The sequence below is a fragment of the Pan troglodytes genome, chromosome 9 (assembly GCF_028858775.2).
Source record: "Pan troglodytes isolate AG18354 chromosome 9, NHGRI_mPanTro3-v2.0_pri, whole genome shotgun sequence".
Classification (NCBI taxonomy): domain Eukaryota; kingdom Metazoa; phylum Chordata; class Mammalia; order Primates; family Hominidae; genus Pan; species Pan troglodytes.
In genome coordinates, this window is record NC_072407.2 from 102,123,523 (window position 1) to 102,149,093 (window position 25,571).

Below are 25,571 nucleotides of genomic sequence, written 5' to 3' on the forward strand. Positions count from 1 at the left end.
CTTTGTTTACCTAATCAAACAACTAACTCAGCAATGGTGGGCACCCCTCCCCCAGCCTCACTGCCACCTTGCAGGTTGATCTCGGACTGCTGTGCTAGCAATGAGCAAGACTCTGTGGGCGTAGGACCCTCCTAGCCATGTGCGGGATATAATCTCCTGGTGTGCCGTTTTTTAAGCCCATTGGAAAAGCGCAATATTAGGGTGGGAGTGACCCAATTTTCCAGCTGCTGTCTGTCACCCCTTTCTTTGACTAGGAAAGGGAATTCCCTGACCCCTTGTGCTTCCTGAGTGAGGTGATACCTCACCCTGCTTCGGCTCGTGCACGGTGCACTGCACCCACTGTCCTGCACCTACTCTCTGGCACTCCCCAGTGAGATGAACCTGGTACCTCACCCGTCTTCTGCATCACTCACACTGGGAGCTGTAGACTGGAGCTGTTCCTATTCGGCCATCTTGGCTCCTCCCTTTTCAGTATCTTAAATACACTCTTTTTCTCTCACAGCTCCAGGAATTAGCATAGACTACTGACTCTTCCTAGAATATTTTTTATCTCTCTTCCTTGTGTAAATAAATCCTACCAATTATGCAAGTCTGAACAAAAACATTTCCTGACTCTTGCCACACTAGATTGGCTGTGCCTATGTCCATACTTCCTCTAAATCATGTCCAATATTCTTTAAGTCATTACTTAAGTCATTCTGTGAATTCTACGTCTATCACTCTTCCCATTGTCAACCCCAGGTCTACGACAAAGTCTAGAACATAGTAAGTACCTTATATATAATTGCTGAGTGAACAAATGAATATACCTGGTGTTATTTCAGAAATTTCTCTTGGCTACTTTCAAACTTACTCTTGTTCCTTGGCAAGGCTGGTTTGGCATGTGATTCTCCTGGGTCCTCCCCATTTTGCTGGATTCAAGGATTTTCTCTGGTTTGGAAGATAAGAAACACCTAGGCAAAAATGACATGTGAGAAAGGAAGGCAGCCAATTGCCTATAGTTGGGACATAGGCTGACCTCAGCATTTATTGCTTTCAGTGCTAAATAACTTATTTTTAATGAAAGAAAAGATTATAATTGTTTTAAAAAACAATGGTAAAAACATAAAGGCCATATCAGATCATAATGTCACAGAGACTATCAAGCTTCTTTACCTAAATTAGATTCTTTGCCTAAGATAATTAAAAGTGATGCTATATATTCTGAACCACATGAAGTCCTAAGCTGAACTAGTACCAGGGGAAGGCCCTGAGTTAATACATAATCACACATTCTGAGTCAAGAATCAGAAAGGAGAGAGATCTAAAGCTTATATTCAAGTTAGATGCAGTTAATTTATTATCCCTGAAGGCCAATTATTCTAATCATTTGGAGACTGCGACAATGTGGTCCCCTGCCTCAAGGGAGAGATTCGTATACTCTCCTCTCAAGAAGGGCCCAAGCTTTGCACTCACTGCCCCTGAAGGTTTCCAGACTTTTTCAAAGAAAAATTTTGCCTTCAAAAGTTTTTGCGTATTATGTAGATAGTAGCAATCACCCACATTAGTGGTTTAGTTTTGTTCTCTCTCTCTTTTTTTTTTTTGAGATACAGTATCATAAAAGGAAAAAAAAAGCCTTTGGCTCAATAGCTTTTTTATGATAGCTTTTTATGTGCTTTCTTAGAGAAAAGTTATAAAACTTGGTTCTTTCAGCTTCTATCAAAGATATACAATGTTTCCTTTTTTTGTGCAAGTCACAAAGGAGCCATAACTGTATATATTTTCACATCAGATGTAAAATTCATATCTCACTTGTGACTTACGCAAGGAAAATAGGAAGCTCCATTAGACAGACCTACAATTTGTCTGTGAATAGTGATTTGCAGTTGGGGAGTACTTTCTTTTGAAATCATTAAATCTTCACGGCTAAGTATTCCTTCTGCCTTGACAGATTCTACACATTACCTCATCATATGTATAAAAATGATCTTTAAAAAATACCTTTAATGACTTCAACCATGGCCAAAGTTCATCCAACACTTTCCATACTTTCAAGAACTACATTTGGAGGCACTTTTTATCCTGTCACTTTGATGGTGCATAACAAAAAGCTTGTGTCAGAATTTCAATGTGGCTTCACATAGTCTTCTCCTGTTATTAAGAGATATTTTTGAGCCAAATGAATAGTGTCATCCTCGGTATGATATTAGCTTTAAAAAACCTCCTATATCTTCAAGTTGCATTGCTTATTGTAGATGAAAATCAAATGTGTAGTTGAACAGATATAATTTCAACAGAACTAAAATAGGAGAAAAACAGAACTGTGCTCTTCCTTTCCATCAAAACTGACATCTCCATTCATTCTTCCAGTGTAGCTAAAATCAGTCCTTTGTTTGTGCTTGTGAGCAATAACTCTACTTTCAGGTTATTATTATAGAGAAATTTGTTTTGGATAATACCATAATTTTAAGCAAATTAAAATCTTACTATGCTCTCAAATATTTTTTAAATCTTAAATACTTACAAAAGGAAAATGAATGAATCATTCTTGATTTCAAATCAGCCATTTGAAAACAGCAAAATTATTTCATTTCCCCTAAGTTGTTATGTACTATATAAATGAATATGGGGTATTCAAAATGCCAGTAAAACCTTGGCACTGCCAGAAGGCTCAAGAACACTATTTCATTTAACAATAGCTGATGTTTGGAAGTCTTTCCGAACAAGTTTATAGCCACTCTGTCAATTTTTACAAATAATTTTATATTCCAAAGCTCCAAATAACTTGGAGGCAAAAAATTTAGGAGACTTAAGGACATAGGTAGGGAAAATTTAAATAAACAGCATTAAACTTTCATAATTTGAAGATATTTTTGTTTTTGAAGGGAAAACATGCACTTTCCGTAAACTTGCAGTTGCTTTCTTACGCCCATCATGCATGCTTTAGCATACCAAACTATGTAAAGTTCCACTCATTTGCCTTGCTATCTCATACTGTTCTGTGTGTTCATGTACATGGATTTTCCTGCCAGGAACATTTTTTGCCTCCTGCAAAAATTGCCGTTATCCTTCAAGGCTCATCTCACATGTCATCTTTTCTGGGCTACATTCCCTCACCTTCCTGTCTAACATAAATAGTCTTCTTGACTATGTTCTCTTAATACTGTCTCCTTCTGTATTTGGATCATTTGATTCAGTTTGTTGTATTTCTAATTAGGTCATAAATTCCTTGAGTTATTATAGCATTCACTTTGTTTTTCATTTTTATACAAATTCAAGGGGTACAAGTGCAGTTTTGTTACATGTATATATTGTGTAGTGGTGAAGTGTGTTTAGTGTAACCATCACCTGAATAATGTACATTGTGCCCATTAAGTAATTTCTTATCCCTCACCTTTCTCACCCCCTCCCACCCTCCCACTCTTCCCAGTCTCTGGTGTCTATTATTCCACAGTGTATATATATATATATACACACACACACACACACATATACACATACATGTACATGTGTATGCACACACATATATATTACATATCATGTGTATATGTATATATGTGATATGTATATATAACATTTTCTTTGATTTCCAATCAGTCATTAATGGATACTCAGGTTGATTCCATATCGTTGTTATTGTCAACAGTCCGGTGATAAACATATGAGTGCAGGTGTATTTTTAATATAGTAATTTATTTTCCTGTAGGTAGATACCCAGCAATGAAGTTGCTGAATTGAATGGTAGTTCTATTTTTAGTTATTTGAGAAAACTCCAAACTGTTTTCGATAGAGAATGTGCTAATTTACCTTTCTACCAACTGTGTTTTCTCTGCAACTTTGCTAACATCTTTTTTTTTCTTTTTAATAGCCATTTTGACTATAGTAACATAATATATAATTGTGGTTTTAATTTGCATTGATCTGATGCCTAGTGATGCTGAATAATCTTTCATATGCTTTTGGCCATTTTTGTGTCTTTTTTTGAAAAATGTCTATGCATATTCTTCACTCACTTTTTGTTATTTTGGAATTTTTTGTCGTTATTGACTTACTTAAGTTCATTGTATATTCTGGATATCAGCCCTCTGTCAGATGCATAGTTTGCAAATATTTTATCCCATTTTTCAGGTTGTCTGTTCACGCTGTTGATTATTTCATTTCATTGATCTTCATTTTTAATACAGGTCCAGAGACCTGTATTATACTATACTGAGAACTCAGAAAAGTTATATTGAGGAGTTAATAAACATAGTGAGACTGCTCACCCTGACAATTGACTACATAATCTCTCTCATTACTGAAATCCTCAGGGTTTTTTTTTCTTACTATTAGGTCTCCTTTTTTCTCAGGCCATCAAAATGCAGTTTTCTCTCCTACTGCTAGAAGTCTTTTAACATGCCACCTGTAATCTCACATCGTGTATCTGCTTACCCCTAACCCAAAGCCTTGTCTTCCATATTACTTTTTTTTTTTCTGTTCATACTGGATTCCTTTCTCTAGGTGGTTGTATGAGAAGACGTAAAGAAATTAATACTTTATTCCAGCCAAGTAAATAAAGTAGCTTAAAATGGTTAGGCAGAAGCCAGGAAGTCAATGGATATACCACAGAAAATTAAGACATTAAGAATTTAGGTAAATGGACAATAGTAATTTTAACTTTAGTCACCATGGTTTAAGGTTGTGTGTTTCTAGGTAAATAATTAGGGGCCGACTATAATTACGCATTGTGGGCTCCAAAACACAAACTAAGGTAGAAATGATCCAAAGATTAGAGATAGAAGAAAAAAAGGGCCAAGTCAGTAATTTTGTCTTTTACCATGGAGAAAATATAAAAATCTAGATTTAAGAAAGTAATATCAAGAAGTAGTTATCCTCATATGAAAGAATTAAGTTTTCTTTTCAGTGGGACTTGTCTAATGCTTTAACTATTTTTGCATAAACTGGCAAAAATATAAGGCTGACAAAAAGAACTCATTTTTCCTCCAAAATGAGACTGGAAACCAGTGGTCAATGGGAAAACACATACTGACTACCTAAATTCTTTTAGATGTACATTTATTATTAAAAAAAAAAGAGTTCTGCTAGAAATCTACTAGAGATGCCATCACACAAACAAATGGTAATTATAAAGTCCGATGATGACAAAATGAATTTTAAAAGAAATTTAAATGTTAAAATAGTATTTATTCACCTACCAAAATTGATAATTGAAAAAGGATGACAGTCATCTCTGAGAACACCTGAGCAATGAAAAAAGACATCAATCACTTTTTTTTTTCCTGTTATTAACATCTTTTATTTTATTTTATTTTATTATTATTATACTTTAATTTTAGGGTACATGTGCACAATGTGCAGGTTAGTTACATATGTATACATGTGCCATGCTGGTGTGCTGCACCCATTAACTCACTCATAGGTGGGAATTGAACAATGAGAACACATGGACACAGGAAGGGGAACATCACACTCTGGGGACTGTTGTGGGGTGGGGGGAGGGGGGAGGGATAGCTTTAGGAGATATACCTAATGCTAAATGATGAGTTAATGGCTGCATCAAACACTTTTGGTCTATACTGTTTTGATGTAATATCTGATTAATAGAAAAAACAATTATGAATCCAGCAACCAACTGGAGAACTAAAACAGTACCAAGAGTAACAATAATTTTGAAGCTCACTGCATGATATTCTCCAATCCCATCTGCCTGTATTCTCTCAAGAGGGAACCAACAGCCTGAAATACGTGTTCATAATCTTTGCGATTTAAGACAATTATGTTATGATGCATAGATATATATTTTAACATATATTCTTTATTTTTCTTCTTTTTTTAACATTGTTAAGATTGCATTATGACATATGTAGTTATTTGTGATTTGCTTTTTTTCTTCAATCTTTGTTTTTAAGATTTCTCCATAGTGTTCAAGGTAATTGTAATTTATTTATTTTATCTAATAAATAATCATCTAATGTGTATACATATAAAACATATGTATTCATTATTCTATTATCAGACTTTGGATTGTTACCAGATTAATTTTTCCCCTATTAAAACAATTTTGGACTGCCACTAATAAGCATGGCAGGGTAGTTTGTACCATATTAGGCCTCAGTTGTAGACTATGAAAAAAATGAATAAAATGTATGGAACAGTTGTTGTCATATATTGGATAACAGGCATTGCAGGAATGTGATCCCTCAGAGAATAAAAACCAGTGAAGTTAACCATTATCCTAGTGTTCTTCCAGGAATTTTTTTTTTATCAGAAACTGACCCAGAAAGGAGAAATCCAAGATGATCACAAGTTTCACAGAGCTGAAAGGACAGAGAGGGAGATCAATGAAGCTGAGGTGACTGAAATTTATAGGGCAAGTAACGGGAATAGAGGAGTTACACAAAGAACAACTTCCAGACATCTGCGTTAGGATCTCATTGAATATATGAACAAATACCAAGCTATGAGTGTACAGGGTGGAAAAACTAAGAAAAACTAGTAGAGAAGGAAAAAAAAAGAAAACAGAAAACCTGAAAACCAACAAACAAAGAGCCAGATATTGAACTGGGTTGGGAAATCTTCAAACTCTAGTTAACCAAATAAAACCTCTTTGAACACATGGTTCATTCAGTAGAGAGTGAAAAAAAGACCAGGTCATAGGGGTAGGGTTAATCTAGCTCTAAAATAAAGACTATTTTTAACTCACCCTAAAAAAGATTACAAACAAGTTTTACAAGGATTAAACTAAACCACAAGTAAATTAGCTGCATGCCAGAAAAAAATTTGCCAACGATTAAAGGACAAAAACAAAATTCAGAGACCTGATAATGTGAAGCCTCTAATAAAAATTGGTAGAAATGTGAAGAAACTACAACAAAAAGAATATATGGACTATAAACAGGAGATAAATCAGTCAATAAAACATACCCAGAAATATCAGAAATGTTGGAATAAAAGTATTTTGTGGCAGCTCTTAATATGTTTAGTTATTGTGATGGTTAATTTTAGGTGTCAACTTAATTGAAATAAGGGATACCCAGATAGCTTATAAAGCATAATTTTTGGGTTTCTCTGTGACAGTGTTTCTAGAAGAGATTGTCACTTGAATCAGTAGATTGAGTAAGGAAGATTTACCCTCATCAGCGTGAGAGGACATTATCTAATCCATTGAGGACACAGATAGAATTTTTACAAAGAAAAAAGAGGCCTGAGGCAGTGGCTCACGCTGTAATCCCAGCAATTTGGGAGGCCGAGGCAGGCAGATCACCAGGTCAGGAGATGGAGACCATCCTGGCTAACACGACGAAACCCTGTCTCTACTAAAAATACAAAAAATTATTCCAGCGTGGTGGCGGGCACCTGTAGTCCCAGCTACTGGGGAGGCTGAGGCAGGAGAATGGCATGAATCCCGAGGGCGGAGCTTGCAGTGAGCCGAAATCGCGCCACTGTACTCCAGCCTGGGTGACAGAGCGAGACTCCATCTCTCAAAAAAAAAAATAAAAAGAAGGTTGAATTTGCACTCTTTTCTGGAGCTGGGACATCCGTCTTCCCCTACCATCAGACATTAGAACTCAAGTTTCTTGGGCCTTTAGACTTGGGGGCTTACATCAGTGGCCCCCAATTTCTCAAACTTTCAACTGCAAATAAAGTTACATCGTCAGATCCCCAGGTTCTTCTTTGGACTCAGACTGGATTACATCAGAAGCTTTCCTGGTTCTTCAGTTTGAAGAGAGCATGTTGTGGGACTTCTCGACATCTATAATTGTGTGAGCCAATTCCCATAATAAATACATATATGTATAAATCTATCTCTTGTTGATTCTGTTTCCCTGGAGAACTCTAATACAGTCATTTAAAGGAAAACATCGATATAATCAAGAGAGAAATAGAAGTTATCTTTATGAAAGTTTTAGAATAAAAAAAAGTGACAAAATGTACTAGATTGGATTTACAGTGCATTAGACACTGCAGAAGAAAAGATCAATGAATTTGAACATAGAGCATTACAAACTGTAAAATATACTAGATAAAGAGAAATAAAATGGAATTATAGGTATTGCTTCATGGAACAATTAGCTACATAACATATATCAAGGTTTAGTCTCAGAACAGAGGGATAGAACAAAAATATTTTGAAGAATATAAAAATATATTATCTATATTGTTGTAAAACTTAACCCTACAGATCTCCAAAGCTCAATGAAATATAAACAGGGTAAAAACAAAGAAAAATGTGGGAAAATACAACATAAACTAATTGATGAAAAACAATAAAAAGAGAATCTTAAATAGTTCACTTGGAGTTATGTATCCAGTGAAAATATTCTTCAAAAAATTAAATACATTTATTCTTTTAAAAATAAAGACATTTTTAGCTAAAATAATTTGCTGCAGGAGAAAACAGCACAAGAAATGTTAAGGAAAATTATTTAGGTTGCAGGAAATGTAATACTGTTTTAAAACTCCACAAAAAAAGAGCAAGAAATGTTTTTTAAAATATATGTGTACATATAAAGTATATTTGCTATTTTTAATTTCTAAAATTTTCTATTTCCACTTGTTTTGTAAAGAAAAATATAATAATGTGCTAGAGGGTTTATAAAGTATGTAGAAATAATGTGTATGAAAAGAATGGCACAAAGGGTAGGAAGGAGAACCGGTAAGCATAATATTGTCAGATTCATATTGCAAACTTTAAAATAATCAAACACATAGCACAAAAAACAAAAGGCTGTATTAAATAAACTAGTATAAGACTAAAATGAAATATTAAAAACTAATAAAAATAAGACGAGGAAAAAAGATATGAAAACTGATGGGATAGACAGGAAATGTATATTATAATGCTAGACTTAAACTCAACCACAGGTAATTATATTAAATGTAAATTCACAAACTAAACCAAAGAAAAACATTGTCAGACTAGGTTGAAAACACCAAAAGCAACGGCAACAAAAGCCAAAATTGACAAATGGGATCTAATTAAACTAAAGAGCTTCTGCACAGCGAAAGAAACTACCATCAGAGTGAACAGGCAACCTACAAAATGGGAGAAGATTTTCACAACCTACTCACCTGACAAAGGGCTAATATCCAGAATCTACAATGAACTCAAACAAATTTACAAGAAAAAAACAACCCCATCAAAAAGTGGGCAAAGGATATGAACAGACACTTCTCAAAAGAAGACATTTATGCAGCCAAAAAACACATGAAAAAATGCTCAACATCACTGGCCATCAGAGAAATGCAAATCAAAACCACAATGAGATACCATCTCACACGAGTTAGAATGGCAATCATTAAAAAGTCAGGAAACAACAGGTGCTGGAGAGGATGTGGAGAAACAGGAACACTTTTACACTGTTAGTGGGACTGTGAACTAGTTCAACCATTGTGGAAGTCAGTGTGGCGATTCCTCAGGGATCTAGAACTGGAAATACCATTTGACCCAGCCATCCCATTACTGGGTATATACCCAAAGGACTATAAATCATGCTGCTATAAAGACACATGCACACGTATGTTTATTGCAGCACTATTCACAATAGCAAAGAATTGGAACCAAGCAAAATGTCCAACAATGATAGACTGGATTAAGAAAATGTGGCACATACACACCATGGAATACTATGCAGCCATAAAAAATGATGAGTTCATGTCCTTTGTAGGGACATGGATGAAATTGGAAATCATCATTCTCAATAAACTATCACAAGAACAAAAAACCAAACAACGCATATTCTCACTCATAGGTGGGAATTGAAGTATGAGAACACAGGGACACAGGAAGGGGAACATCACACTCTGGGGACTGTTGTGGGGTGGGGAGAGGGGGGAGGGATAGCTTTAGGCGATATACCTAATGCTAAATGATGAGTTAATGGGTGCAGCACACCAGCATGGCACATGTATACATATGTAAGTAACCTGCACATTGTGCACATGTAGCCTAAAACTTAAAGTATAATAATAATAAAATAAAAAGAAATGAGAAAAAAAAGACCTTATAATATACTATCTGCAAGAAAGCCACTTTAAAAATGATTTTTTTATATATGAGGATATATATGTTAAAAGCAGAAAGATTAAAAAGGTGTACTATGCAAATACTCATCATAGGAAAGTTGAACAGAGTATCTTAATATCAAAGTATAATGTAGCACAGAGTGTTGCCTAAGATAAGGATGAACGTTTTATGATAATAAAAAGATTAACTTTTCAAGAAGACATTCAAATCCAAAATGTATATGCACCTAGTAACAGAGCTTTAAGATGTATGAAGTAAAAGCTGACAGTACTTAACAGGAAATTGACATTTTACTATAATAGTTGGAGATTTTAACACTCTTCTCTAGTAATTTATCAATTACAAGAACAGCAGGACAGAAAATCAGTAAATAACCTTATTCTCCAGTAATTTATCAATTATAAGAAGAACAAGAAGACAGAAAATCAGTAAAGTACAGAAGACATGAACACAGCTATTAACCAACTTGACCTAATTGATATTTAAAGAACTCTGCCAACCAACAGCAGAATACACTTATCTGCACATGGAATATTCACCAAGATAAATTATGTGTTGGGCCGTAAAACAAGTCTTACCCCTTAAAAAGACTAAAAACGAAGAGCGTATGCTCTCTAATTGCAACAAAATTAAATTATGTATCAATAACAAAAGAATACTTAAAAAATCACCAAATATTTAGAAATTCAAAACACACATCTAAATAACAAAATGATCAAGAGGAAATCACAAAAGAAAGTAGAAAATATTTTTAACTGAATAATAATGAAAACACAACGTGTGTGATATAGTTAAAGCAATACTTACAGGTAAATTTTTATCATTTAAAAGGGAAAATTCAAAATTTAATGATCTAAACTTCTACCTTAAACAAATGGAAAATGAAATCAATTTAAGATGAAAGATAGTAGAAGAAAAGAAAGATTAAGTAGTAGATATCAGTTAAATTAAAAATGGACAGATAATAAGGAAAAAGTAAAACTCAAATCTCATTTTTAGAAAATAATAAAACTGATAAACATCAAAAACAAGAGATAAAATTTAACCAATATCAATCATGAAAGAGGAAACATCACTATGTCTCTATCCTAAAACATTTAAAGTACAGGAAGGCAATGTTAATTGACAACATTTAATTTTACAACTAGGTCAAATAAACAAGCTCTTTAAAATAAATAATTCTTATAACTGGCACAAGTAGAAACAGAAAATATGAATTTTTCCATATCTATCAATGAAATTAAATTTGTAATTAAAAACCCTTATACTATAAAAAATTGAGTCCCAGTTAGTTTCATTGATGAATTCTATCAAACATGTAAAGAAGAAATTATATAACGTGGCCAGCCAACTTGGATTTATCTCAGGAATGTAAAGTGTTTTAACTATTAAAAATCAATTTATATATTAGTCACATGAATGGAATAAAAGAAAATAATCTTACATCATCTTAGTAAATACAGAAAATGCATATAACAAAATCCAATATACATGATGAAACTGTCAAATATGTAGGATTAGAGGGAAACTTTCTCATCTAGGAAAAATACACCTACAAAAAGTCAATATTCAGCATCATAATGGTAAGAGACTAAAATATTTCCCCTTTCCTTTTATCACCACCTCTGTTCCACACTTAATGGGTGACCTCGACAGTATAGTCAGGCATTAAAAATAATAATTATGGCTTTGAGATGGAAAAGGAAGGAATAAACCTGCCTCTGATTGGAGGTGGCATAAATGTGTATGTGTATTTTCAAGAATCTACAACAAAAACCCTAAAATTAATATTTAGGGATAAACTAAACAAAATATGCAGAAGACCTGTACACTGAGAATTTGCATAACATTTATGAGAGAAATGAAAGAATACCAAAATAAGGAGATATACCGTGTTCATGGAACACAAGACTCAATAGTGTTCAGAAGTCAATTCTCTCACAATTGATATATGTATTAAATATTATCCAGTCAAAATCCTAGCCTGCTTCTACTTTTGTAAAATTTAGCAAGCTACTTCTGAAACTTACATGAAATTCAAAGCATATGAAATAGCCAAAGGTAGAAAAAGAAACAAACTTAGAAGACTTGCACTACTTAATTTAAAGATTTACTCAATATTTATTCTAAAAGTAATGATAATCAAGAAAATGAGACATTGGCATAAAGATAGGCTTATAGATTAATGCAACAGAAGAAAGCTCAGAAATTTACCCACCTTCTAAAGTCCATCAAAAAAATGCCAATTAATTCAATAGGGAAAGGGTAATATTTTGAATAAGTAGTGCTGAAACAAATGGATATCACTGTTAAATAAATTGATCCTTTAACCATATCCTGTACCATAAACAGAAAATAAACTTAAATTAGATCATAGCCCTAAATGTAAATCTCTGTATTCTATATAGATTTCTACATACCTAAATGTAAATCTATGTATTTTCTATGTATTCTACAAATACATAGAAAAATATCTCACTTTTTAGTTTCTGGAGTCAGAAAATACTTCTTAAGACAGAAAATGAAAAACCACTAAGAAAACAGTAAGATTACAAGAACTTCATCAAAATTAAAACCTGCTTGTGACAAAAGACAATGGTAAGAAAATAAAAAGGCAAGCTCAGATTGGAAGAAAATATGTGCAATATATATTTGATAAAGAATTTGTATCCAGTATGAACTAATAATTCTTACATTTAATGCTGGGAAGGAAAAAATGCAATATAAAAAATGAACCAAAGATTTGAGTATGCCAATGGCTAATAAAAACATCCAAAGTAGCTCCAAGTTGTTAGTCATCATGCAATATAAATTGAAACCACACTTTAGTATCACTACAGTACTACAAAAATGACTAAAATTAAATGATTGACAATACCAAGTATTTTCAAAGATGTAGAACAACTGGAAATTTCATACATTGTTGGTAGACATGTTAAATTATACAGGTACAATGGAAAAATAGTCTGGTAAATACTTATACAGTTGAACATTTACTTACCGTACATTCTAGAATTTCTATGCTTTTTACTTACCCCAAAGAATTAAAAATGTGTGTTCACAAATACTTGTATAAAGTTTTATTCATAATAGCCTAAAACTGAAAACCAAATGTCCAACAGTCAGCAGGTGTCTGGATAAACAAATTGTGGCATATCCATATATTGATATACTCCTCAGCGATTAAAAGGAATTAACTACCGATGTGCACAACAACTTAAATGAATCTTATAAATCTTACACAGAGAGACAGAAGACATACTCAAAATACTACGTACTGTATTATTCAATTTACATAAAAGTATAAAACTGGTGAAAGTGTTCCTAAATTATGGACATCAGATCATTGATTGCCTGGGACATGGGTGAAATAATTGGGAAGAGATATGAGGAAGAACTTGGGGTTTATAAAAAATCTTCTATATCCTAATTTTCTTGATTGTTCTCATGGTAAAGTCAAGGGTCCAAGAGAGAGAGCAGCACAAAAGAATTAAAGCTACAATATAGTGGCCAAAGCAAATCATAAGGCAAGCCATACTCAAAGCATGGGTTAAGAGACTCCATTTTCTAATGGTAAGATGTGCAAAGTTACCCAGTGAAGGATGTGAATACAGGCAGTGATGGAGAATTAAGACCAGTTTTTCAATTAATCTGCTATACTGACCAAGGTCCCACATTTTGCATTCTTTCTATTTTCATTTATTCTCCCAACAACCTAACCAGTATTTTCCTGAGCTCATCTCTTTCTTCTAATAATTCGATGAATGTAGCTAGTAATAATCACACATTTTTAACGTTCTGTCTTGTAACTCCTTTCCTAGGTTTAGAAGCATTTCAGATTACCTTTCTAAGCTCTCAAGGATGACAGTTTTACCAAATGTTTTCCGCTGCATAGTATGACACTTCATCTCCTCATTCTCCAGTATGCATTCCTTTCCATCTTCATCCTCACTGTTATGGAAATTCCAAATATTTACTGTGTTGTTCTGTCAGTTACCCGTTTTCATTTTTATGTATTAAGTTCTATATTAGTAAGATAATGCTAGAAGGCATAAAAAATAAACCCTAGAAAGTCTGGAGCTTAGCAAGGTATACATTTATATCTCATTCATGTAACATCTGACAGAATGTTATTAGTTAGCATTTGTGAGGTAACAATTTTGTACTTTTCTCTACACAGTCGTTTAGAAACTCAGTCCTGCTATTTTCAACTTGTTACTTACAAATTTATTCTGGGTGTTGATATCAAACTGTCCAACAAAAGAAGAGTAGAGAGTCATAGATTTTTAAAAACAATTCTTCTATACTTGATTGCCAGAAATCATCATAGCCGTAGCCTAAAAAAAAAAAAAAAAAAAAAAGGCAAATGTATGTCCAGGAGACCAAAAAAAAAAAAAAAAAAGACTTTGGAAAGAGATGAGGTTTCCAGCCTTTGCTATATACCTCATTTGTTTGTAAAATTATACTCGTCTTTTCTACTATTTTATGATTTTGTCATTAATTTCAGTATTTATTTCTAAAGTCAGAAGCTCATCGATATCTTAACCATCTTCCTCCCCAAAATGAAAGAACTTCAGGACACATTAGCTTATGACTTCTTTTTTTTCATTACATGCTCTTTTTGATCAGTATTTTAGTACTGTCCCTTTTTATACACACACATTATTTTTATTGCTGTTGCTATTACTATTATTTGTGTTTTTTCTTACCACTTCTTGCGTCTTAAACTTTCTTTCTGGAGTCATTATTCTCCTTCTTGAAGTGTATATCATTTAGTAATGGTTTATTGGTGAAAAACTTGTTCAATATTTGTAGATTTGATATCCTTATCTCCTTTTGCACTCCTAAAGAAGAATTTACAAGATACAAAATTATTAGTTTATAGGTGCTTTTACTCTCTTTTCCGCTATATTGAACATAATTGTTCCAACATCTTTTCCTGCTTCCATTGCTGCTGTTGAAAAGCCAGTAGACATGCTAATCATTGTTATTTTGTAAATTATCTGTCTCCCTCTCTGGCTACTTTTAATATATGTCATGGGTGTTCTGTGGCTTTAGTCATGCTTTGTATATATTATATTTCCTGTGTTTATGGATTCATGTCCTTCATTTTAGGAAAATTGTATGCTGAATACTTTTCAGATATTACATAGTCTTCTCTCTCTCTCTCTTGCTCTCACTCTCTCTTAACTCTCTATCTCTATATCTATTATCTTAGATTGGACTTACACCCTCTAGCTTTATACTACATGTCTACTAACTGATGCCCATATTTATGTATTTTCTGTCTCCCTTTCTCTCAGTGCCTCATTCTGTATATGAAGCTGTAATCTATCTATCACTCTTGGAAATATTCTCTTCAACTATGTCTAATTTGATGTATAACCCAGCCATTGAGTTTTACGTTTATGTGATTATATTTTTGTTTTTAAATGTCTATTTTATTTTTAATCTGCATATTTACTTTTATTGTCATATCTTCCTTGATCATTTTTAATCCATGACTATTTTTACTCCAAGTTTTATTGCTGTGAACATTCAATATGAAGTTATGTGCTGTTCTGTATTTTGTGATTCTGGGATAACTGAATAAGAACAATTTAATAAATTGGAGCAACAAAATCAAAAAGTAAAATTCCACTATCAAAATATGCAGATTACCAAATATAGCTTTTAAGTCAAAAATTAAATCTAACCATTTGCCATTTAGAGGAAATTAGATTAAAACAAAGTGACATACCATGAAAAAAAAAAAAAGCTAAAAATAATAGGATAAATAAGGAGCGTGAGGTTAATGGAGTGTTTCTTAAAAGGATAACTTAAAGCAAAAATTAGAAAGAGGGCCATTGTATTTGGTAAAGGATAATTACAACTCTAAAAATAATAACTTTTATGAACAGGTATTTTCAGAGAGAAAATTCATCAAAACACAAAATAAAACGTATATAAGAAGATACTGGTAGTAATGATAGTAGTGGGAAATTAACACACCTATCTCAGTCTGACAGATCAGTGAAGATGAAAATAAAGAGGACATAGAGTAGTAGTTTTCTGTGGAGTAAGGGGAGGAGTGAGCAGACTCCAGGACCCTTGTTCCTGCTTCAAGCAGAATACTTTGCATCTATTGATATGGGTTATTTTAGTGTACAAGGATTCCATAGGAGGTAAATTGTTCTGAAATTATTAAAAACATGAAAGCAATATCTAAATGACAACTAACAAAAGCTATATAAAAACTAACTTTTAAACTTTTACCATAAATAAAATTTACTTTTTTCCCAATAACATGGAACTTGTACCAAAAATTAATTCTGTATGCAAAGATTCTCAGCAGGTTCCAGAAAGTAGAAACTGTATATCACTCTATGTATCAATATGTATCATATGTGGCCATACGTTTGATGTCAGCATAAAAGATAGTCATATGATTTTATTATTAATCATGAATAATAATTATACTGATCATTCAGCTCAAAAAGTTAAAGTATAATAGGAATTATATATAAAGTATAAATATATACATTATATATAAAGTATAAGTATATACATTATATATAAAGTATAAATATATAAATATATATAAAGTATAAGAGGAATTAGTAAATTTAAAAACAGAAACTCATGAATTACTACAACAAAAAAGTAATAAAAACTTAAAATGCTTATTTTAGAGACCAATAAAATAGACAAACTTCTGTCATAGTCAATCATTTAAAACTTATTATATCTAACATTTATTGGATGCTTACAATATGCCATGTATTTTACTAAGTAATTTATAATAATTTATCTCACTTAATCTTCAAAATAGTATTTTGACAATTGTTCATTCATTTATTTCATAAGCATTTATTAACAATATACCAAACATATGAGGCACTGGGGACATACTGCTTTAACAAAATTCCACTGCCCTAAAGATATTTGCATTTTGGAGGAATAAACAAATATCTTCATTTTACAGATGAGAAACAAAATTTAGAGAACTTAGGCAAATTTCCCGAGGTCACATAGCATCTTTGTGCCCAAATCATATTAGAACCCAGGTTTCTCTGAAGGTCCGTGCTGCTAACCAATATGTAGTGTTATTTCTGTGGGGGAAAATACAGAAAACATATATTCATACCATATAAATTATAAAGAATATGCAAGGAGCATCATTATATTATTGTAAACTCGGGTTTTTTGCCTGCTACTTTGTGCCAGGCTGTTTAAATCTTTCAAGATTCACAACTACTCTCTGACATAAGTCGTAATATTTCCACCATACGTTACAATTGAGAAACCTAAAGAAATGAAATGTTAAGTAACTTGTAGTTGCAGAGCTACCTCTATACCCCGTCAGTCTGGCTGCAGAACCTACACTTAACTACTAGAATATGTAACCAGCTGTGATTAAGACTGTTTTAAACTAAACAATTACAATTTATATAACTTGCTTCTAAAACATTGAAATTATAGATAAAATAGTTGGTTTTCTAGTGAAATGTGAATTGCCAAAGTTGGCATAAGCAGAAATTTGAACAATACAATCAAGGAAAACACAGTCAAAAAACTAACTCCACTGACGGTGGCAGACCCAGGTAACTTTGTGAGAATCCTATCAGTATATGAAGGCAAATATAATTTCCCTACAATTTCAGTTGATACAGAATACAGAAAATAGGAATATTCTGGCTTGTTTACCAAGCAGTCACTCACCATTATGCTACTGCATCTGTCAAAGTTATCCATAAACAAACCATGAACTCACCAACGAATAAGCTCACAAACAACCTTAATAAGCTACAGACAATCTCACCTCTGAATATATGCAAAACTTCTAGGATCTATTAAAAGAATAATATGTCAGACTCATATAAAGGATATTCCAAAATGCAAGGTTCATCCTTTCTGGACATTGAATACATGCACCTACACCAACAAGCAAAAATTGCCAACTCCTTCATCCAGCAACTTCAATTTTAAGTTTTATTCCTAAGGAATAAAGCAGAAAGGTATTCGAAGATACATAAGGATGTTTATCATAATGTCATTTATAATGGAGAACATTGCTATCACTCCTTAGGAAAAAATAATAGGAAAACATCTTACACTTAACGGTTATAATCTATGGTAGACTGTTACAAGAGACATAAGTAAGATACATAAAGCATTTTGTTATTTAAAAGAAAAAATTCTAGCTGGCTACACAAATTAGGACTTTGCTGAAGAGGAGGCATTTAGGACAGGTCTCAGAGGATGAGTAGCATTTTAGCAGATATGATTGGAAACACAGACGAATGTGTTTCTGGGTCAGGAGATCTGGAAAGAAGTAGTGAGAAATCAAACTGAAAAAGTCGACTGGGTCCAAAGCATGAAGTGTATTAAATATAAATAGTACTAAATAAATCAGTGGAACAGAACTGAGAAGCCTGAAGCAGATTCACATATGTGGGAACAAATTATATGACAAAAGCAACATTTTAAATATTGTGGGAAACGGAGTTTTACTTATTTAATGATGCTGAAATAATCACTTACATTCCCTATCTCACATCAATAAACAAATATAGTCCAGTTGGGTGAGAGATCCAAACATTTTAAAATGATACAAAATGCTACCAAATACTTCAGAAAATACGGACAAACTTAGGTTTATAGATAATTTTCTAAACACACAAAAAATCGGAAGTCAGGAAGGAAACTATAGACATGTTTTCTTCTCGCCAAAAATGATTATAAAATTGTATTACAGGCACCATCATAAGCTAACAATACACTGGGGAAGAATAGTTCTATGGCCCTAAAACACAAAGAACTCTAAGAAATTAACACAAGCAAATAAAAAAGCAAGCAAAATAATGAAAAAAAAAAACATAAGCAAACATTTCACAGAAATGCAAATGCAAATGGCCAATAAAATCATGAAAAGATGTTCAACCTCCTTAGGGTTCAGGAAAATATTAAGCAATAAAATACCATTTTTTGCCCTATAAATACTAACAAAGCTTCAAGCAGATTGATCAAATGTGATGCTGGCAAAGATATAGGGAAACAGTATCACATATTACCAATAGGTAGGGAAACTGCTTGTATATTATTGAAAAACAATTTGGCAGTACTTATTAAAATGGAAAATGTGCATGTCCTTTGATCCATCAGTCCTGCTTTTGTGAATGACTGCTACAGAAAATAGAATAGTACGTGAAATATGTGCAAGGTTATTTATAGCAGCATTGATTTTTAATGATTAAAAAAAGAAAAATGCCGGGCATGCTGGCTCATGCCTGTAATCCCAGCACTTTGGGAGGCCTAGGCGGGCAGATCGCTTGAAGTCAGGAGTTCGAAAACAGCCTTGCCAACATGGTGAAACACCATCTCTACTAAAAACGCAAAAATGAGTCGGGCATGGTGGCAGCACACCTGTAATCCCAGCTACTTGGGAAGCTGAGGCAGGAGAATTGCTTCCGAGAGGTGCAGGTTGCAGTGAGCTGAGATCGTGCCACTGCACTCGAGCCTTGGCGAAAGAGCAAGACTCTGTCTCAAAAAATATTAAAAAAAAAAAAAAGAAAAACCTCCGCTGCTTTCAATGTTTACCTAAAAGGGGGCAGTTGATTAAGCTGGTACATCTATACAATGAAATAATTTGCAACTATTAAGCAGAATAAGTCAGGCTAATTATTGAATATGATCATTAAATAATAAAATAGCAAATACACAAAATTTATATTTTAAAAATAACAAAACAGAAATAACTCATTACATGTGTGAACATATGCTTCACGGAGATGAAGTGGGAGATTATGTGTAAACTGTATTTGCTATTTGGCCGGAAAATAAGATTTGCAGGGTTGGAGGAAGGATAAGTTTTAATTTACGTAATTCCTAACCCTTTGGTTTGACTCATTGCAATAAGCACATATATGTTAGTAATTTTGCCAAGTTACTGTTGTCATTTACAAAAACATAACAATTTTTTTTCTTTTTTCTTTTTTTTTGAGACGGAGTTTGGTTTTTGTTGCCCAGGCTGGAGTGCAGTGGCGCGATCTTGGCTCACTGCAACCTCCGCTTTCCGGTTTCAAGCGATTCTCCTGCCTCAGCCTCCAGAGTAGCTGGGATTATAGGCGCCCACCACCATGCCTGGCTAATTTTTGTATTTTTTAGTAGAGATGGGGTTTCACCATGTTGCCCAGGCTGGTCTCGAACTCCTGACTTAAGGTGATCTGCCCGCCTTGGCCTCCCAAAGTGCTGGGATTACAGGTGTGAGCCACTGCACCTGGCTAACAATGTTTTTAAAAATAAATCATAATTGGTTACAACTTATATTGTCTTTTAATTGCTTTCCTGAAATATGAAAGAAAAGGAAATTCTTTTTATAATCTACTTCCCAGACAACCCACATGGAAAGTGAAATATATCAACCAGCACATGGTCCTTAATTGTGATTACATTTTATTGCACTCAGCCTATTAAGTGCTTAAATTACCAGATAACAGAATCTATGTTCCTAACAGTGGAGAGTGTATTAACAGTATTTTTGTTCCCTATCGTAGCCCCGTTCCAACAATCACATGGATGAAGGTTAATGGTTATATTCCTAGTAAGGCACGTCTGCGGAAATCTCAGGCAGTGCTGGAAATACCGAATGTACAGCTGGATGATGCAGGCATTTATGAGTGCAGAGCTGAAAACTCACGTGGAAAAAATTCCTTTCGTGGACAATTACAAGTATACAGTAAGTGTTTTCAGCAAAGCATGATTGCTCTAGTCCCAAAAGTCAAACGGAAAGTGGAAATTAACTTTAACTAAATATTGTTTGTTAGGTACATAAAAACCAAGTAATAATTTATAATCATACTTCTTTCGTATGGTAAGGCATCATGTCAAATTACCCTACACATAGAAATGATTTAAATTATAAATGAATGGGGAATTATCGGTGTCTTTGTACAGCATACAGAACTTACGTCCTTAAAAATGAGTTATTTCCCTGGCACCAGCACTATCCTCTGACAAGTTAAAAATCTTGGAAAACTTATTTACTTATTCTAGAACTTGGCCAGAATCAGAGGTTCCAATCTAGTGTCCATCAACGAGATCCTGCCCAGGTGCCATTTTTTGTAAATGATGTTGGAACAAAGTCACACCCACTTGTTTACATATCACCTGTCAGTTTTTGCCTGGCAATGGCAGAATTAAATATAGACAGAGACCAGCTGACTTGCAAAGACTGAAATATTTGCTTTTGAGCATTTTTCAGAATAAGTTTGCTGACCTGTGGCCTAAATTAATACATCTGTATGATAAATAGCCCCTACAGCCTGCAAGTGTTTATATTGTCCAAAAATGCCAGTCAACCAGGTTGTGTCTAAGAATTAGGAAAATCTCGTTCAAAAGTTTTTACAATCTCATCTTTACTTCTAAAGTTCAAAGTTGTTTGCACTTTTCATATTGGATTAACAGTATATATATAATGGGTAAGTTAGGGTATTCTCATTTTCTAGGTGAAGACACTAAAAAGAGAAGCAATAGGCTAGAGCATTGAAATAAGCAAATATAGATGCTTTGAATATATAGTTATCCAAATTTCATATTGGCTGTTTCCTCCAGGAAACCATCACTGTCCCTGTATCTCAAGATCAGTTCCAAAAGCTTAATGCCCTTTACAGGAACTCCTAAAGAGTATTTTGAAATATTAATATCTGAATTCAACCAGTCTTTCTTCATCTTTAACAACTCCTTTAGGAATTTAGCACTCTAACCAAATTGATTATGCATTGCACATTTTATCCATTCATTCATTGATACAGTTAATGTTTGTTAAGTGCCTCATACTGCTCTACATGCCAGCAATAGAGCCTTGAAGTAACTCATGATCCATTGGACTAGAGGAAAAGCAAACTCTACATTAGAGTGGAGCATTCTGTGTGCAGTGACAAAGGCATGTGAAGAGGACTGTGGGAATTCAGAGTCTACAGCATTCTACTCAGAGGAGTCAGGAAAAGCTGTAGAGAGGATTGGTACCTTAAGGGATAAACAGGGGAGAGCATCTGGAAGAAAAGGACATAGACATTTAAATGTTCCTAAGATTGAAATATTAGTAGTGGTTTGATTGTTTTTAGGCCATGACTATTTGGATGAAATCTACAAAGTTTATAACTGTTCATAATTCATAAAACAAATCATTAAGACAACTCTCTCTAGCCATAGGGAAAAGTTTTTTTCTGTACCCCAGTGGAGCAAAGATTAATGTTAAAATACACGGTCATTTTATTCTCACACCAACAGTTTGAAGTATTACCATCCCTCTGTACAGATAAAAATCTGATACTGAAAGACAAGTGTTGAACCGGAACTTTACTACTGAAAATCACAAATAATGTAAAGCATGCCTGTTACTCTGAAGGCTATCAGAGGAAAGTACCAATTCTCTGTGTTCGAAGAATGGCCCACACCTAAATAGAATTAGATTGTATGTTCTAGGGACTGAGGCTCCTACATAGCATGACTCTACTTACTCCTCCCTTAACCCCAGCTACTTAATTCATAGGTAATGATGACTGTTTCCAGAAATGTAAAAAAAAAAAAAAAAATTGTTTTCACTCCTTATTACTGGTGTACATTCTAGTGAGAAAGTGCTACTTAAACAATCTGGGGTGTCCTTGTCATGCACTGTAGGCCAGCTGGGTAAAGACAAACCTACCCAAAGCGTGCATCACTTTGAATAGAAAAAAAAAATCTAGATTGTTCCTTAGAAAGAGAAACTGGGCTGGCTAGCTACTTGGCATATATTTGTGACAGGTGGGGAATATATCTTGAAAGCATGTGAAGTCTTTCTTCAGCCCACGTTTAGGGTAGCTTTCTACCATGCTCCATCAGGAGGCCATACACCTTGCTTTGCCCTAGAAAATCCCACTTTACATCTGCTGCCCTAGGACAATTATGAAGAGTGTCCTATTTCACTTCTAAAAGTATCTTGGTAACTAGGTGCAGTGGCTCAGACCTGAAATTCCAGCACTTTGGGAGGCCGTGGCAGCTGAACCTGTCTCTAAAAAAAAAAAAAAAATACAAAAAATTATCTGAGCATGGCGTTGCACTCCTGTGGTCCCAAATACTCAGAAGCCTGAGGTGGGAGAATCACCTGAACCCAGAAAGTCAACGCTGCAGTGAACCATTATAATGCCTCTGTATTCCAGCCTGGGTTAGACCCTGTCTTAAAAAATATTACAAATAAAAAATAAAAGTATGTTGGTTATCATGTATTCATCCAACTTTTGTACTTTTAAAACTGTCATGTTAGACATGAGGGCTTTCCTCCCCATCAAACTCTGTAAAGTGTAGATAGGATTCAGTCATTTCCACCTGACTGGCAGTAGATATGGATAGCATGATGAATGGATATTTCACTGTCTCATGGTTTATATTTAGAATATTCTCTCAATAGAATGAATTACTGTAGGAAGCTCTGTAATTGGGATTCTATCTGTTAGAAGTACAGACTACCCGTTTTATCCAAACAGTCAATATTCATGTAGTACTGAAAACAATGGTAGCACATTGTTTTTGAAAGTACAATTGCAGGAATACTTATGCTTAGTTATTAGTTTCAAAAAATGAACCAGGGATCTAAGGTAGCATTTCTAGTCCCTTTTCTTGGTCAAAGCATTATGAAAGTGCTATATAGACAGTACACATAAGTTTAAGCTGCAGATTTTACTGTTTTTAATTCAGTATCTACATTGTAAACATAAAACAACAAATGATACAACATCAAGAAGTCCATGGTAGTTAAATAAATTAAAATTAAGGTACACTTACATGTCTAATATAACATAAATAGGTCTTAAAAGTAATACTCATAAAAAAGAAATAAAACTTGGAAAAATTAAAATACTAAGTTTTGGAAATAATTTGAACCTTAGCATAAAGTGCATAAATATTCTATTTGGTATGCCTTTCTTGATAATAGGATTTTCATGGGTTAAGTCATTTCTTTGGCTGTTTCTGTCCCCTCTAGTTTCTGACGATTGATCAAAAAGACCTGGTTTTAACTCATCATATAAAATTTTGTTTCTATAGTTCTAATGCAAGTTGAACTCTTGCTTGGTAAAGTTCTCAATTAAAAGGAAAAGAAATAAATGACAAAATGACAAAAGAGATGCAGAACAAAGTAAGGAGAAAAGGGGTAATTGAAGGGGGAAAGATGGAGGCAGGAAGGACAAACATCATTTAAGCAGTTTTATAAGGAGTTCTCAAAATGGGAAATATTTTATGTACACAAAAATCTCATTATATAAAGACGTGTGATCTGTGAGTTTAAGTGTGTATCATGTGCCTCACCAACTAGTAATTTGTCACTCTATAAAGACAGTCACTATGACCTCTAGACAGTTTACATTTACTATTTCAACTAGAATTGTATCAGTATTAAAATATTCCTTTATCCAGAATGCTTAAAAGTAAGTTGTACTGTACTAAATATCCAGTAAAGGAATACAGTTTCATTTTCAGTGTACAGTGGTATTATAGATTTCCTTATCTTCATAAAATCTCTGGACAGTATCCTCACAAATGTTAATCGCTTCTATCATCTGCAATTTGATTGTAAGCTCTTTCAAAATAGTCTACTTTTTTTTTCATCCAGCCCTGTGAATTCTGTTCAGCACACAGTGGATAATTTTTATTATGATTCTATACTGTTATAAAGATTAATACTTAGGTATGCACATCATTTTATAATGTCCACTATGAAAAATAGATGAGAGTCAGGAAAGACTAAGGAACTAATGAAGGGAACTAATAATTACCAAGAGCTTACCTTCTAGACATTACTACGAGGTGCTTTACATACATTAACTCACAATAACCCTTAGGTATTAAGATTCCCATTTGACAGACAAGAAACTAGACCTCAAAATATTAAGGAACTTATTACCCCAGGACCCATTAATAACAAATAGTAGAACCAGAATCCAACTGAAACTGGCAGTGACACCAGAATTCAAATCCTATCTCCACCCCCAAGGATAGCATGCTACTTCTCAGTGAGACACTGAGAACCTGAACTAAGGCATGAGATGAGAATGGCATCGAGAGCAGATAATTTCTACTTTCTATATTCTATAGTTAACATTTTATTAATGTTACAGAAAACTGTATGATATATTAAAATCCTTGCCATTAGTTTTTGTTCTTTTTTCTTTTCTTCAAAATACTGTTTATGTATGTTAGGTCTGATCTTTAAAGATGTTTTAGCTGTTAAAATATATTAAATATTTACTCTAGGAAATGATATAAAATTGTTGATTCCTGGTTAATAATTTCATACCTAAAGACAGTTTTCAATCCTGTTTTATGGAGAAAAAATTCTTGCCTTGAATTCTACTGTTATTATGAAAGTGATGCCATATGTATATTCACAGTTGCTAGAAAACACATGGGCAATGGATTGGGGGGAAAGTAACCAATATATATTATCTTCTATCATCATGGTAGCTCATTGAAATAGGAATTACTATCTACAGCTTACAGCTGAGACTCATTACAGTTAAATAACTCATTCTCAGCCACATAATAGAGCAAG

General features: G+C 33.6%; 1 protein-coding gene across 1 annotated transcript in view; it reads left to right on the forward strand.

Moving 5' to 3' along the window:
* Positions 1-25,571, forward strand: part of CNTN5 (contactin 5) — a 1,335,093-nt gene that overhangs the window by 1,020,871 nt on the left and 288,651 nt on the right. The window contains exon 10 of the mRNA XM_024347391.2: positions 20,542-20,723. Coding sequence (XP_024203159.1) covers positions 20,542-20,723 — 182 coding nt within the window. The remainder of the gene's footprint in view (positions 1-20,541; positions 20,724-25,571) is intronic.